At 31.4% G+C, this 17,793-nt stretch overlaps 3 protein-coding genes and 1 pseudogene across 4 annotated transcripts; 2 read left to right on the top strand and 2 right to left on the bottom strand.

Moving 5' to 3' along the window:
* Positions 1-2,538: 2,538 nt before the first annotated feature.
* Positions 2,539-5,722, top strand: LOC120153951 (annotated as a pseudogene).
* A 3,104-nt stretch (positions 5,723-8,826) lies between these two features.
* On the top strand, positions 8,827-9,550 carry LOC120153880 (protein EARLY RESPONSIVE TO DEHYDRATION 15-like). 2 transcript variants are annotated; one of them, XM_039165746.1, is made up of 2 exons: positions 8,827-9,138; positions 9,232-9,550. In XM_039165746.1, the coding sequence occupies exons 1-2, from the start codon at positions 8,880-8,882 to the stop codon at positions 9,387-9,389; spliced, it is 417 nt and encodes a 138-aa protein (XP_039021677.1). In that variant the 5' UTR covers positions 8,827-8,879; the 3' UTR covers positions 9,390-9,550. The 2 variants fall into 2 exon arrangements, with proteins under 2 accessions (XP_039021677.1, XP_039021676.1); XM_039165745.1 differs by having other exon boundaries at positions 9,229-9,550.
* Positions 9,551-9,561: 11 nt separating this feature from the next.
* LOC120153881 (heavy metal-associated isoprenylated plant protein 33) lies at positions 9,562-12,287 on the bottom strand. The gene is given in 5 exon segments (XM_039165747.1): positions 9,562-9,733; positions 9,736-9,804; positions 9,890-9,965; positions 10,044-10,057; positions 12,282-12,287. Coding segments are annotated over 4 exon segments (210 nt in total). The 5' UTR covers positions 10,053-10,057; positions 12,282-12,287; the 3' UTR covers positions 9,562-9,677.
* Positions 12,288-17,053: 4,766 nt separating this feature from the next.
* On the bottom strand, positions 17,054-17,543 carry LOC120153934 (senescence associated gene 20-like). The gene has a single exon (XM_039165794.1). The coding sequence runs from the start codon at positions 17,411-17,413 to the stop codon at positions 17,054-17,056; it is 360 nt and encodes a 119-aa protein (XP_039021725.1). The 5' UTR covers positions 17,414-17,543.
* Between the last annotated feature and the right edge of the window lie 250 nt (positions 17,544-17,793).

The following is a 17,793-nucleotide window of genomic DNA, read 5'->3' as shown; positions in this document are numbered from 1 at the left end:
GAACAGAGAACACTAACTTTGATAATACCAAATTTATTATGAATTTTATAATTAGAGATGGATAAATGATAAATGAATGGGTTAATGTGGGCTTTAGCATTTTTAAAGCAAGTCCAAGTCTAAGAGGTGACACAAGTGCAAAGAAATTCATTTTAGGGCTCATTGGAAAATATTGGATCCGAGCTTATTTTAATATAGAATATGACGTCTTCTTTTGTTTTGGGCCAAACCTTTAAAATAACCCACCCTCAAACCCTAAAATAGACAATCCTCAAACATTATATTGTGGACACTATAACTAAACAAACTATGAAAAAGAATATATAATACACTTTTAATAAATTATATTTGATGTATTAATTGAATGTAATTTTTTATTAAATTATATGATATATTATTAAAAAAATAAAAATAGAACTAAATCTCTATTTTTATTAATCTAGAATGATTGTAAGGTAGTACACGTTCTAATGATTTACAAACATTTAACAATGAAAGCTAGGGTCTGGTGCTCGAACATGGGATCTCTAGAGATAATAATCATTCCTTTACAACTGAGTTAACTTGATTCATGCATAAAACTAAATGTCTTGACTTACAATGATATATTTAATTTGATCTATTAACAATGTATATAAATATATGGAATTATATATCTTCAATACATTAAATAATTTTTTTTCAATATCTATATTTTATATACACATAAACTTATAATAATTTACATAAAAATGATTAATTATAATTTAAAATATTGATATAATAAAAAATATGTATATATTATAATATAAGAGGTTAATCGAGTGTAACTTATCAAACGACATTGGTGGTAAAAGTGAGTATTATTCTTTCTAAATGTCTCAGGTTTGAGCAGTTTTATTTGTAGTGTATGCATGTTCTCTCAATAGCTAATTAAGATTTTGAATATATTTTATGTTATAATCAAATAAAAAATTTGAAAAAAATCATTTTATTAACTATGATTGTTAGATAACTTTAAATGTCTACATAAAATAATTTATTTCCCTTGTAACGTGAAGGTGATAAAACCTAATATAGAGATACGTATTCCTTTCAAAACGTCTTACCCATGTTTAACTCTTCTACCAAATAGTAGTGGCGTTTAAGTTAATGGTTTTATACACTAACCTTTTTGACAAAAAGTTACCTATTTACTGCTTAAAACCAACCCATTTTCTACTCACTTTTATAGAAGCTATTGATTTTTTTAAGAAAAATACACATTTTATATTTTTATATTTATTTACTTCAAATAATATAATGTCTCAACACTTTCGATATTTCATCATCTTCTTCAACGAAGATACCTGGAGCTACAATCATTTCTAAAAATTTGAAAAATTATAATTTAGATTTTTAATTTTTTTTTTAAAAAAATAATTTATCCTCTACAAAATTTTCAGAATATTCTTAATTAAAATCCTCCCATAATTTTAAAAAGTAATTCTCATTAATCATTTCAAAATTTTAAAATTTTTTAGTTATACTCCAAATTTTTTTTAAATATAAAATGAACCCTTCAAAATTTTTGAAAATTTTAATTTGAACTTCTATTTTTTAAAGTTTTAAGTTGTCCCTCAAACTATATCACTAAGTTCCGCCCATTCTCTACGTAGCACACCAATTCAAAAAATCAAGGTAAACTACGCATTTAATGCTTAAACTATCAGTTTTGATTTGTTTTAGTACCTAAACTTTCAAATTTTTTTAAAATCATACATAACATTTAGTTTTTGTACCTCGTCGTTACAAACATAACGGGTGATTTGCACGTGGCACCTTTTTATGGATAAATTGCATCATTCATCATTCCAATATTTTCTCACTCTTATTTTGGTCACTAAAGTTTTTTTAATTTAATTACTTAATTTTCAAATTACTCCTAATGTAATCACTATAAATTTATTTTTTCTATTTTTAATTATATATTAATAAAATAATAATAAAAATGTCATACCAAAAAAAATTAAAATATGAATAATTTGAAGGTTAAGTTAAATTGAATTTTTTTTAACTTTAGTACCAAAATAGGAGTGAAGATAGATGAGTGATGAATGATGTAATTTACCCATAAAAAATGCAATGGCGTTAAGTTTTTAACAGTGAGGTACTAAAATAAAACAAAAACTAAACATTAGATATGGTTTTGAAAAAATGAAAGTTTAAGTACTAGAACATATCAAAATTGATAGTTTAGATACTAAACACACAATTTACCCAAAAAAAAAATAAAAACAAGTCAACGCATCTTTATTTTCAAACTAGGCAAAGTAAATGGTAATAAAGAATTTCCAGGTTTGGGACAAAACGTGATAGTTAATACCATCCTCTTTAGTATCAATGTGACAATGTTTTTGTCAATTACAAACCTAATTGTCCCCTTGAAGATTCCCAACATTGTCCTACAAATATAATCGTTTTGATATTTTTCATCCAATTTTCCAATCTTCAAACTGAAAAAAAAAACAAAGCAAGAAAATTAAGATAATCAACAAGAAAGAAAACCCAAAGTCACCAAAATTACATGATTTCTTCCTAGATGGAGCAACGTTTAAAACATCATGCATACAAAGTATCCTTCATTCTATTGATACTTTGCCTTGCTATTCCATCTTCTTCTTCGTTCGAATTGCAGCCTCCGGTGGGCGACTTGACATACCTTCACCTCAACTACACTACAATATCCGATTTTCGTGTGCTCAACCGAAGAACTTTAATTCAATGCCCGGATCCTAACCTTTTCTCCTAATCAATGTCACCAACAATGCTAACCTTTCCGATGATCAGTTCTTGAAAGTGAGGCTTTCTATATTCAGACCGGTGATACTAGTACACTTCCTCTCCTCTGCCATTATCCTGTTAAGGTATTTTTAGTTTGCATTTGTGATGGACCAGGAATCGGAGATCCGGCCAATTCGTTACCTTTTTTTTTTCGATGTCTTTGTGCAGGCAAAATATGTGAGTAGTGATCCAGACTATCTAAGTTGTAAGAACCAAGAATGCCATAAATATGGCACAAATACGGCGTCTGAGAGCTCACCACTTGTAGTGGCTCGGTATCTTTTCATGTCGTTAACATCAGAACCGACATCGAATTCGAGTTCTTTGCCGGCGGATTCAACACACCTTGCGTTTTGACGAGGACCGATGTCCCTTTGAAATTTTCTAATCCCAATTCACCATTGTTTGGACATCTCTCCAGCATAGATTCAACTGCCACATCGGTATGAAAATATTTAATTCCTACGCATGAATTCTTGTGGTAGGTTATATTCCTTTTTACTATATTTGATAGAGATGATTATCGAATTTAGATATGTATATGAAAATAAATCTTTTTTTTTTTCAAAACTCTTATTAATACATTTGAATCTATATCATATACATATACTTTTATAAAAACTGAGTACAGGTAATTAGGTTTGTCAATCAGAAAGGTCAAATTGAATTGGTTTTGAGTCGTATTTCAGGCTCGAGCTTTTTAGGTTAGGTCGCTCAAGGCTCAACTTGTTTTGGGTTTTGGTTACTTCAAGTAATTACATGTTGTTTATGGGTCATCTTGGGTTTGGTTCTTTTGAGGTTTGGATTGGATAAATCTAAAATATATATTTTTATGATAAATTGAATCAAATTAAATTTAAATTTTAGCTTACTAATTCAATTAAAATTTATCAAACTTTGATAAGTCCACCAATAGTAACCTAGGGATTAAGGAAATTCAAAATGATGAGTTTATATAATAAATAAAATCAAATCAGTTGTAGGTTTAAACTTATTAAGATATGTTTTTGAATTCGAATCAAAATTAATAAGTCCACCGATAACAATGCCCGATTATTGATTTTTCTTTTGTTGCTCCGATTGTTCATTTTAGTTGAAATATTTGTATTGGGACAATGAAGTGGAATATGATATTTGAGAATCATTCAAATATAAGATAAAGAATGTTTTGACATTAATTTTAACCACTCATACCTGAATATCTGGTTGTTGTATAAAATAATGGATGGAGTTAATTTGAAAGTAGCTTATCATCACTTGGGGTGTAGATGAGATTAAGATGGGTTAGTGGAGATAAGGAACCTCAACAAGTAGGGTACGGAGATGGAAAATCAGAAACATCACAAGTTATAACATTTTCAGCAGATGATATGTGCAGTGAGTTCCCTTGATAATACCCTCAATTGTTCTTTCAATTACTCCTTTTTTCACTTGCATTTTATTTTTCTTTATTCTGAAATGTATAGGCTCCGTTGTATTGTTCCGAGTCCAGCAAAGGACTTTGGATGGCATGACCCGGGTTACATCCACATTGCAGTCAATTCAGGATTGCAGCCTTCAACTTCCTTTAAGTACAGATATGGAAGGCAAGTGTACATATATGTATTATTGCTGCAAATTCATCTTTTGTTTTATATTCTGCGTGATTCAGTGATGCAGTTGGATGGAGCGGTGAAACCGAGTTCCGGACACCGCCGGCTGGAGGATCAGATGAACTCAAATTTCTCGTATTCGGTGATATGGGAAAGGCTCCGCTTGATGATTCTGCAGAGCACTACATTCAGGTAGAGGCGTGAGTTTGAACTACAATGTGATTAGTGTGATAATAATGAGGAATCTTTTTTATAATGTTTTTGTGGCACATTCAGCCAGGATCAATTTCGGTAATAAAAGCAATGACCGAAGAAGTTGAAAGTGGCAATGTAGACTTCATTTTCCACATAGGAGACATAAGCTACGCAACTGGCTTCTTAGTTGAATGGGATTTCTTCCTTCACCTTATAACTCCTCTGGCTTCTCAAGTTACCTACATGACTGCTATTGGAAATCACGATAGGTAACTTTCTTGTACAAAGTACATGATCCGGACCTAAAATGACTGAACTTGAAAGTGATTTTGAACTTAAAAGGACTCGAATATGAACCGCAATATCAGCCATTGTCACCGATTTTAGCCTGCACTTTTCAGGGACTATGTGGATTCAGGGTCGTGGTACCCAGGTCCAGACTCGGGAGGGGAATGTGGAGTCCCTTACTAGACCTATTTTCCAATGCCAAAACCAGAGAAAGACAAGCCATGGTACTCCATAGAGAAAGGCAGTGTTCATTTCACTGTCATTTCAACAGAACATGACTGGACTAAACAGTCTGAGCAGGTTAAATAATATCTGAATTATTATTCTCTCCGATCTGATCTCCTTTTCGGTCATGTACACAATTATGAGAGAACATGTTCTGTCTACAATTCTGAATGTCTGGCAATGCCAACGAAAGATGGAAATGGCATCGACACATACGATAACAGCAACTACACTGCACCTGAGCAAGCTATCGTTGGGATGGCTGGTTTCAGTCTGGACAAATTTTCTGATGACGTAAGTTGAGAATTGAACATAAGGTCATCAGTTAATATTTGTTGATTAATAGTCACGAACAGGCGCCTAGTTGGAGTTTGAAAAGGATTTCTGAATTTGGGTATGTTAGAGCACATGCCTCACAGGATGAGCTGAGCTTAGAGGCTGATACGAAACACCCTCCATTTCAAGTTTAACTCCTCTGAGTTTTGACAATTTCTCATGTCCTTCAATTGTTTACGTTTTGCAGTTTGTGGATTCCAAAACCAAAGACGTTGAGGACAGTTTCATCATTACCAAAAAGTAAAACCCAAATTGGAAATCTACAGCTTTTATTCTCTCTCAAAATTAAGCCTTAAAATTCCTGTAGCACGTTGTGTTGGTGTATTTTCTTGTGGTGTAATTCTAAGTTTGGAAAAGATAATAGTTTATGTTATATAAAATTTATAATATCAAGCTGGTTTAATGGATTCGACATGGTTAAAGTGCATTTTTTTTCTTTTTTTTCTGTTAAATGTGTAATATGCACAATTTTTATCTTTATTAATTTTAAACCTTGGATACGCTTATAGTTTTTACCAAGAAGTCCAAGCATATTGTATTCATTCAATTTAAATGAATTCTTTTAACATATAATTACTGAAAAGGAGGCAAACAATGAAATTTGGATCCTACGGCCGCGGGACTTGTCTAATTTTCTAGAGGAAGAAAGAGTAAATAATTGTTAAGTTTGTACATAGGTACAGCTGAAAATCACCTTCATTTCAATTTTCTTCTGATCTTATTGTGTTAGGATATTTTCGTTGGAAATGGATATTATGAGAGTGAACCCCATTTTTGGTTGGGTGGAAAATGAGAGATTAAGCGGAAACTCCCAAGGGGAACGTGATCAATAACTTTGTTTCGTTTAGTGTATTTGCTTGGTGGCCTTGGTCCATGCATTAAGGCGTGTGCGGTACCAGAATTGAGTGAAAAGCGCATTGTACTGACAACTCACATACATTAGCATTTCCAAATGGAACCAACAATCATTTTCTTATTACTAAACATCCATAAATATATGTATTTAATGAGTTGAGCAACTCGAATTCAACGCGGTCAAAACTTGATAAAAGTTCGACTCAGGTTGATTCGATTCGAGACCTTAGCGAACTTAGTCGAGTAAAATTCAACTCGACTTAATAAGTTCGCGAACATATCATTAATTTTCTTTTTATAATTTTTTTACTAGTTATCTTAAAAAAATATTTCATTAAAAAATTACTACTTTACTAATAGATGATAAATGACTAATCTGTTAATTTTTTAATAAAAATATTAAATTAATAATTATTATTTTACTACACCTACAAATTAAACTCTAAATATTATTTTAATGCATTTGTAGATTTTTATTTTGGAGTTTAAACTTTGAATTTGTTTCATATACTCTTTTTGATAATTTTTGGTTAAATTTATCAATTCACGTTTATATTAAGTTTTATATAGTATTAGTAGATTTTACATATAGTTAAAAAAATAAGATAAAAATTTTGGTGAGTTTAACGAGCAACGAGACGAGTAACGAGCACGAGTTGAGCAACAAGATTTTTTTAACGAGCAATAGTCGGGCAAAATTTTAACGAGCTCAACGAACAACGACTCGAGTCGAGCAACGAAATTTTTTTAACGAGCATGAGTCGAGCACTACCTACCTAACTCACGATCAAATCGCTCGATAAACACCCCTATCCATAAACACTTTCTCAACTTGTATTACAAGAATGGAGTTGATAGAATATAGCAATCAACATGGGTCGAGTCGAGTTGGATTTTCGATCTATTGACATGGCCTAAAAATTATAAATCCTCCACTTGACCCGAAAAGTATACACCTTCCACTCGGCCTGAACCGACCAGGTTTTTTGAGAAAAAATTCGAAGCCGACCTGAAATAATGTATTTATTAAAAAAATATTATTTTTATTCTATAAGAATAGATATTTAATTGAAATAAAATAATATATAGAGGGGTATTATTGTAATTATCTCAAAATATATAAGGTAAAATTATATTTTTTATGTCGTGTCAGATTAGGTATTTTATCCGACCCGAACGTAATCTTAAAAAAATTAACTTAACCGGAATGTGATATTTTTTAAATCCGACCTGATCGGATCAAAACTTATCAGATTCGATCAATGCCTATCACTATATATGACTAATTAAAAAGTAAAAAAAAATAGTTCAATCATTTATAATATATATATATAGAAAGATAAGCCCACGTGTCAAGAGTTATCCCTTCTCTGTTAGCACATAGTACCCAGGCCACTATTTGATTACCATGTCATGTAATGTGCTTGTATGGGTAGGGATTAAGGTTAATTTGTTTTTTTTTTTTTTTAAAGAAATGGAAGCAAAATGATAACTTTTGAGAGAGTACGATGAATTTTTGTTATTGTGTTAATTTAATAAAATAATTTTTAAAAATTAAATTTTAAACTTATTATTTTAAGGAAAATTCTAATTTTATTATGTATTAAATTAAATATTAGAAAATTTAAATAGAATTTGAATATTTAAAGGGGGTATGATATGACATTCACAACGTATTTCTCTTAATTCCGCGTATGAGACAACCAAGTAAGGACAAACCTTTACAATTTGATGAGTATCCAGACAATTTGACGTTCACCCGATTTTGCCAAAAGCCATAGCAAAACCATGGGCAATTTACTCAGCAAGTTTCATACACCAACAACCTTGGCTGTTGGTTGAAAAAGCCTTTTTTCAGCTTCGGAAGTTTAATTTCACGTCAACAACCAAGCTTCTCTTTTTCGTTGTTTTCCTTGGGGACGTTTCAGTATTCTATAATTCCATTAATGCCCTCCTAACTTACCACGCATTCCACCTTCTTTAACATTTTTGGGTTTTTACTTTGAAAAAGGTATTTGCTCAGATCGCTTAGGTTTCAACTTTTACAAATCAAATATTGACAGCTTAATTTATAGTCCTCTATACACGGGTAAATTTTGAAAATTAATTTTTATATTTAAAATTTTAAATATTAAATTTCTCTACTTTTATTTAAATTTGTAATCCGATCATTGACATTGATATATTTTTTCAAACTTTTCTCATTTTAAAGTATGTTTATTAAACTTGTGATAACTTATTTATGAAATTATTATGATCGCATAAAATTGATGGAAAATATTAACATGTCAATGGTTAGGTTAGAATGTTCAACCCATAAAGAGTAATATAATATAAATTATAGTTCTTAAGTACATTGACTCAATCTCACAATCTGTTAAAGGATAGGGACCGTCCAAATAATTAACCCAAAAAAAGAAAAATATAAAAATCTAGTGTCATGAATGTAATAATAGAGTAAGCCATGTCTATTTAGGAAACATCCCGTTATATATTCAGTGAATGTATTCGGTGTTGATCTTATCCTTATCTTCGTAAAGCATTTTCTTTCTTCTGATTTACTGATTACACTTTTTAGTTGAAAAAATGGAGGTTCTTTCGCAGCAATCAGTGTCCTCAACATTGAATCCCCACGCTCCATTGTTCGTTCCTTTGGCATATCGGATGGTCGAGGATTTCTCCGATCACTGGTGGGCTCTCGTCCAATCGTCTCCTTGTTTCCGCGACTACTGGCTACAGGAACGCTTCCACGACCCCCAAAACGACGACGTTGACGATCTTCTCTTCCCCGACGACCTCGATGACATCTTTGACCAATTCGATGACGGTTTCGTCGATCCTATACGTAACTGACTCATTCGACTCAGCCCGAATCCACGAGTCAGTTAAATACAACTCGGATCTCACTTTTTTTGTCTTTTTTTTTTTTTTTTTGCAGAGGAAAAGGAGGGAGATAATCAAAGGAAGTTAGTACCAGTTGGAGTATTTAAGTGGATGAAGGACCAAGTTGTGACTGAGCAGCCTAGGTTTGTTGAGAAAGCACCCAAGATTGTGAATGTGAAAATGGTTCCACGGAACATTCACCAACCAAGGTAAATCAACTCGTGCTGAGTTGAGATGGGAGGCTCGCCGGGCCTGCAACGGCCATTTTCAAGCCTTTTTTTTAACCGATTTCTCTTTTCTTCTTTCCAGTTTGTAGTATTCTATGTACAGAGATCTGTAAATTTTTAATTATGTAATAAACGAAATTAACTTCACCCAGATTCCGAAAAAGGAACTAATGACAAAAAATACTTGGGTATAATATGATTTGGTTATTCCAGATATTACATCGAAATTGAAGCAAAACAAAATAATAATAATAATAATAATGTATGTTGTTAATTAATCACATCCCCAAGTGGTAGCTTGTTCGCCAATTATTTGAAGAACTCGGATGCTTCATCGTTGGTAACATTTCCCGTGACGATAATATTGTTCAGCTTAGTATCTACATTGTATGTTTCAATATCTGCCGCCCATTAATATTAAAAATAATCAAATTTTCCCGAGAAAATTTAAAAATCATAGCAGGCATGTAGAAGAAGAAGAATTACCCTCTATTTTCTTGATGGCCTTGAGGATTTTCTTGATGCACTCGTCACAATGTAAACCCACTTTCAGTTCCACTACCTATACAAATATTGAAACCTTGGTTTAGCTCTCCATGAGATCAAACTTAAAAAACAAATAAAAAAATTAGTTACTTACGTTGGCCATTGTTGCTAATGAATTTGCAGAGTTGAAAAATGTTGAAGGAAGGAAGCTAATTTTTTTGTTTGGTAAAAGGGGTGGGCTTGAAGCTAATAAATATACAGTGTTAGTGAGGTATTAGATTCCTTACGTGATTGATGGGGTCTTTTTTTCTGTATTTTATTCCAATAATTATGACTTTTGTAAGAGATGAACTACAGCGGCACCGCCCAACTGGTTGCCAATATACATGTATAGCTAGACAGCACCGTAAAAGCTTTTTTATTTTTATTTTTATTCAAGGTCTAATTGAAAAATTAAGGCTTAAATGTATCTTTGGCCCTGAAGGTTAAAAAAATCAATGTGACTCCTTTTTTTTTTTTTTATTAATGTGATCCTACAATTTTAAAAAAAATTAATGTGACTTTTGTCTAACGTTTTTCGTCATTGAATAAGATTTTATTAATTATTTCTATTATAAATTGGGTAAATTACACCATTCATCACCCAACTATTTTCATTAAAATTTAAAAATTCAATTTCAAAAATTCTAGAGACTTCATAGACTAAAGATGTAATAAACCCATTTTACCTCATCTCTCTAACTTCTTCCCTCTCCTCCAAATTTGGATGATAGCTAATGAGTTCCTTAACTTTCCTCCAAATTTGGATGATGAACTTTTGCTCCGCTCCCTTCTGATATTTTCCTCAACGAAGTCCCTTCCAAAATCAAGCTCCGCCTTCACCACCATAACTCCCCTCGTCTCCCTTCCTCTTGCATGGAAGACTTAGCTTCTCGTTTCCCTGCCCTTAATCTTCCTAAGCATGACCAAATACTAACCAAAGCTATCAACTTTCAGGTTCTTTTCTAAACCCTTTACATTTTCTCTTGCAAGCATCTCTTTTTTCCTCTTGTTTTCTTGCTTTCTTACCCCCACTTTGCAGAGGCTTCAAGAACCGGTTTGTTACGTTACGGTTAATAGGAGTGGTTTGGAAGCGGGTCAAAGCTTTTACGGTTTCAGAAACGGTCCGTTTCTTGGAGGGACCAAACCGGTTTATGAATGTCAGCTCGTGAAACCAACTCAAGCTCAGGTATTTGAAAGGTTTCGGGTTTGATGCCATGAACGATCTTTTCACATTTCAGTGTTCTTATTATTTTTCTTGAGAGGGAAGATATTATGACGTTTGGTTGCTTAAATGTTTACGAGGAAATTAGAATCTATAAAAGAATTAGAATCTATGAAATAATTGGAATCTGTCAGGAATTAAAATCAAATTACATATTCTGTTTGATTCGCAAGAAATGAAATTAAAATCTAATTTCATATTCTGTTTGGTTCGTAGACATATAGATGAATTTGATTTTAGTAACATAAAATGACAGAATTACCCTTCATATTTTTTTGTTTTATTTTAATTTGTTTTACAACTTACAGGTAGTAATATATTATAAAAAAATAAAAAATATTAAATTTTCATTTTATTGATTGATTATTCATTTTAATAAATTATAAAAATCATGCTAATAAATATCATAAGTTAAAATCATCACAATCAAAATATGTTAATAAGTTATCAAAAGTTATAGTAATATTTCGATACATTCCAATCGGAGTATGTTAATTAGTTACCAAAAAATATACCAAAAATTATTTTTATTCAATATTTGAATTAGAAACTCGACTCGACACAACACAAAATAATAAAAAAATTATTTTTATTCAATAAAAATATTGACTTAATTGAAAAAAATATATATATAAAGGGGTATTATTATAATTATTCCTAAATATATAAGGTAAAATTATATATTTTTTTTGGGTAGGTCCGGTTTTTTTCACCCTAAAACCGAACCCGACCCGACCCGACCCGAATATCACACTTAAAAAACCTGATCTGACCCGAAAAAAATAAAGTTTCACCTGACCCTACCCGAATATATGAATTAGAAATCCGACCCGACCCGAAATAATAATAAAATATTTTTATTTAATAAAAACAGTGATTTAATTGAAAAAATATATATAGAGAGGGGTATTATTGTAATTATTCCTAAATATATAAGGTAAAATTATATATATTTTCGGGTCGGGTATTTTTCACCCTAAACCCGAACTCGACCCGACCCGAATATCACACTTAGAAAAACCGACCCGACCCGACCCGAAATAATAAAAAAATATTTTTATTCAATATATGAATAAGTTACCAAAAGATTGATGAGGGTAGTATGATCAAATTTCAATTTCCTCCAACAAGGGAATTGAATTCCATCCATTATTGGATGGAATTCACTTTTTCTCATTTGATGGAAAGTTGAAGCCATGAGGGATTCCAATTCCCTTGGAAAACTTGAACCAAACATGGGAAAATAGTGGAATTGGATTCTAATTCCCCCAATTCCAAAAGATTCCATCCAACCAAATGATACCTTAAAGAAATATGAGGTAAAATGGGTTAACTATAGCCTTAGTCCCTGAAGTCTCTAAGTTTTTTAAATTAAAAACTTTTAGAGTTTAATGACCAAAATAGAAGAGAAGAAAATAATTAATTGATGAATGTTGTAATTTATCCAATTTATAACAGTAGGAATTAACGAAATTTTGGTACATAAAGGAAAAGGTTAGTCAAAGTATCACATTATTTTTTTTTTCGAGTTGGAAGATCACATTGAAAAAAAAATCAATAGGCCCACAATGGTTTTTTTTAACTTCACGGCCAAAGATACTTTTAAGCCAAAAATTAAAGATTTTTTTTGTTAATTTAAGTGTCAAATATTTTTTTCATTATTATTTAAGGTGTATAACTATTAATAATTATTAAAAATCATTAATTATTCAAAAACATGATAGGTGATTTGTGTTAATAAATTTTTAAAATTTTAATTTCAAAAAACTTTACATTATTATTTTTAATTAATTAATCTCGTGACGAGCTAAATCTACTATTAATATATTCACGTTTATATTGTCTGTTAAGTTTTTTTTAATAAGCAAAGATAATCGTAAAATAGTATTGGTTATACATATTTTCAATAATTTGACATTGAACTCTCAATTACTTTGTTATAGTCATTGATACTCAAACTTTTGACCTCTAAGAACAACAATGGTTCTTTTAACTGCTAAATTAAGTTGATTCTTTCTGTCTGCTAAGCTTGGTCTAGCGATAATCGATCCAAATTAAACTTTTTCTTGAAACAAAAGTTTTTATAAGGCTTAATACAACAATAAGTGGTTAAAGTATGTCTTGAAACACGTTTTAGTGCCTAAAGAATTTTTGTTAAAAATATGTGTCTAATGTTTTCTCAATTATATTTCTAAGTGCCTAAAGTTATTTTTATTTTTTAATAATAAAAATATTATTTTTAAAAAAGAAAAAATTAAAAAAAACTTAATTTATTTATAATAAAAAACTCCAATTTTTGACTAAAATTATAAAAAAAACCCTAAAATATCTCATTTCAACGCATTACCAACCATTGCCAACCATCTTCGGCCATCATTGCTATCTTCGAACTATTGAGTTTTGATCGAAATTATACGGTGGTTCGAATGGTGGTGGAGGTGTGGCTTATGGATGTTGAGATTGGCCTGAATCGACAAAAAATGTGACGATGACTTAAAATTCGACAAACCTTTGAACGTTTATCTATGACAAACAGTGACAGATTACGATGAAAGGTCAATGAGAGTTTGATCAGGGGTTGATGTCGGTGATGATGGTGGCAGTGACAGTCACGGGTGGCCGACGACGATGGAAGGTGAAGGAGAAGGCGGGGAGGGGAGCACGAGCCATTTGTTTTTTTTTAATTAAAAAATACTTTTATTTTTTAAAATAAATTCTCAAAATTACTAGAAATGTGATAGTGACACTTAACGGTGGTTTAATGGTCGGCACCTAAAAATGTAACTTTAGAAACATTATACACATATTTTTAGCGAAAAATTCTTTATACACTAAAATATTTTTTGATACATAGTTTAATCACTTATTTTTGAATTAAGCCAAATTATAATATACATCTCGTGGGTTAATATCCGTATTTATACGCTAGTAAAGCATCGCTATCAAAACAACCTAATTATTTAGATTTATTTCTTTGTTATTTTCTTTTTTATGTATAATTAATTTTTTTATATAATTATATCAAATCAAAAACTCGTAGAACAATTTTAAATTTGGATAAACTATACTATTGAGCACTCAACTATTTAGTCCTTTTACTTTTATTAATAATTTTTTTAATTTTGTCAATCACACTATCTAACTATTTAATTGTATTCAATCAAACTACTAGTCGTTAACATTTAACGGACATGGTGACATGACAGTTAAGACATTTGGTATAATTACATATCTAGTCACTAATACTTACATATTATATCAATTTGCTCTTAATTTTAATAAATTAAAATAAATTTAATCACCGAATCATATGAAGCCATGTGTCATCATTCAATTGAATAATTAATTATATTATAATTCAATATACTTTTCACCAATCAGATGTTGACATGTGTTACTCTATGGTGGAAAGAAAATAAAGTGCACAACAAATGTATGCAAGGGGTTCAAACCTGGATACTTTTGATGATAATGAAAATGCTCAACAACTAAGCTAACTTGCTTTTTTGGTCTAAGGTATACAATATATGATATATATTTTGTATTATTGTGTAAATTATTAATATTTCATATATTTTAATTTAAATTCACATACTAATTTTTTTTATCTTAACATTAAAAAATATATAAAATAAGATAAGAATAGAATAAATTTTTTAAGTAAAAATAAGATTAAAATATATTTTTAAGTTAAAAAATAAAAAAATATTTTTTTAATATTAATATGTGAATTTAATATTAATAATGTGAATTTAAATTAAAATATATAAATTATTAATAATTTACACTGGGGTCCATAATATATATCATAAATTGTTTGCCTTAAACCCAAAAGCAACTTAGCTTAGTGGTTGAGCACTCCTACTTTCAGCCAAGGTTTCCAGGTTTGAACCCCCGTGGCTTCATATGATTCAATGAATAAATTTATTTTAATTTATTAAAATTATGAGTAAATTAATATAATATGTAGTATTGGTGACTAAATGTGTAATTATACCAAATGTTTTAACTGACACCATGTATGGTAAATGTTAATGTGATTTGATTGGATATAATTAAATAGTTAGATAATCTAATTGATAAATTTAAAAGATCTGTAGTAAAATTAAAAGGGCTAAATAATTCAATGGTCAATGATATAGTTTACCATTAAAATTTTACCCCCATAGAATTATTACAACATAATTGTTTTAACATAGAAATGACCCATTTTCAGACATGAATAATATACCAGGACAATTTCCCCCACTTTGTGCAACAATATGATGTTTTTGAGCCTTTTGAGAGATTATGGTCACGATTCATACTTTCTCCATTTTATTAGTGCGATTTTAAAAAATATATATTAAGAATATGCTTTTTGTAAAAGTAATATATATAATTTGTGTGTATACCATAAATATCAAGAGTGTGAACGTTATATGTTAAATAATGAAGAATTATCTATGAACAAATATTATTTTATATTTACCTCATATTAATAAAAAAAGTCGTGTTTGTATATGTAGAGATATTGTAACTTTAATACATCTGATTCATTAAATATTTTATTAAAATTGTGATGATAACTTTTAAATTATCCTTAAAAAACTAAACTCTAATCTTTTAAAAGTTTATTTTTCACGATCTTAAAAAATCAAACCCTCGTTATCCCAAAAAAAAAAAACCCCTCTCCTCTAAACCCTAGACCACTTCTTTGTTGGGGTCGTCTTTAACCGCCGCACGTCTCTTATCCAAACTCCAATACCCTTGCACCCTCGCCCTTTGCCATGCTCATGATCCAAAGTGGAATTTCGTTGCTTTATAAAGGGTGCAAGGGGTGTGAGTTTACAAGGGAGGGCATGCAAGTGAACTTATGATCAGCTTGGGGTGTTCGATTAAGCAATGCTGGAGTGCTTAGGGTTGTTAGGGCGGGAAGAAGTGAGGGCCTAGGGTTCCAGATGTGGGATTGTTGGTGTTGTTCGAAGGGGTTTTAATCGAGTCGAGCAATGGATAAAGATATTTGATGGCTTTCGATGAGTTTTATAGTGACAGAGAATTGAAAGGCGAGAGTTTAGGATTTGAGTTTTTTTTAAAGAACTATGACTCTGAGGGTAGTAAACCGGGCTTGAGCAACGACATGAGGTTGGAAAACAAAAGAGTATGGCGTTGGCAGGGAGAACATGAAGACAATAGGTTCTATTCGTTTCAAATTTTTGCAAAAGATGAAAGAAAGATGATGGCCGACAGCAACGACTACGATGGCAATAAGCCTATGATTATGGTTTACGTTAAAGAATGTAGGTTTTCTGGCAGTGTAAAAAAAATAAAGTTTTAAAAATTTAGGAATCTAATTTAAAAGTTTTGAAAGTTTAAATGTTATAATTGAATTTAGTATTTTTGTTGGTGTGACATGCCATTAATTTTTTTTCTTCAAAATCAGTGATTAAAATAGACAAAACTATAAACATAAATGACCAATTGTGTAGTTTATTCTGACATTTTATTATAAAAAAATTAAGTTCTCTAAATATCTTCCATCAGATTATTTAAGAGTTGTTGCTTTAGAACACTATAATCGACCATAATAGTACATTTTTAAATCACCTTTACAATAGATAGGATTCAATTAAAACACAATCACAGTCACAATCCCAGGTGAATTGGGAGATTAGTGTCAAAATGACACGTTTTAGTTCCCAATGAGAACCCCTTGCATCATGAGCACAAGTTGTTGCTCCCATGCATGATGCACCCACAAATCTCAAAACAACCACTAAAGTTAAAAATACAATGGAAACAAACAGCACCCAAACTAATTACTTAAATCCATATGACGCCAATAAGGAACTGACACGAAACACCTTTTTCTTTATTCATCGTCCTACACACGGCTGCAGCTGATCACGGGAAATGGCTAATTAAATTGCCAATACCAGACCCGGCACAGACTTCCCAACTCGGTTGGAAAACCTGCTCTCCCAGACGGAAACGCAACGCACAGGGGTAATCTCAGCCGCTGATGAAGAATCGTAGTTGAAGGGTGGGGATTGGACAGAGCTCCCAAGGCGAGTAACAGTGAGAGAAGTGTTGAAGTATTCTCTGACTTGTGTTATTATCCCACCAGCAGTGAGGGTCCAGGCATGAACCCAAGAGATGGAACGCTTATGATCGCACCCTTCAACGATGACGGTGGAGCCAAAGGTGGTGACTGAGAGAGGATCCACCTCGAAACGAAAAGAGTGGTGGTCAGATGAAGCTTCGGTGAGGAGGCGCATCATGAACTGGTACGTCGGGGGGCCATGGAACCACCATTCAATGTCGGGAGCAAGGATTCGGTGAACGGTCTCCACGTCTCGGGTGTTTAGGGCATCGTAGAGGGCAAGAACCACGTCTTGGTTCTTGTTGGTTTCATCCCTTGCGTTAGCCAGTTCTTAATGGAAAAAAAACGAGAGATTTTATGTTTTTGGAGAGAGTTGTTGGAAAATTTGTAGCTAAGACCAGAAATAATATACACCGGTGAGGTCTTGTAGATGGATGAAGCGTGATTTATATAAGGAGACTCCTTAGTTGGCTGTGATTCTCTAAATTCATTTACTTTGTCAACATTGATTAGGTGTGGTACATGCCTAAGGGTGCGTTTGGTTTACGGAATGTAAGA

The sequence above is a fragment of the Hibiscus syriacus genome, unplaced genomic scaffold (assembly GCF_006381635.1).
Source record: "Hibiscus syriacus cultivar Baekdansim isolate YM2019G1 unplaced genomic scaffold, ASM638163v2 tig00111105_pilon, whole genome shotgun sequence".
NCBI lineage: Eukaryota > Viridiplantae > Streptophyta > Magnoliopsida > Malvales > Malvaceae > Hibiscus > Hibiscus syriacus.
This window is presented reverse-complemented; position numbering and strand designations above follow the sequence as displayed.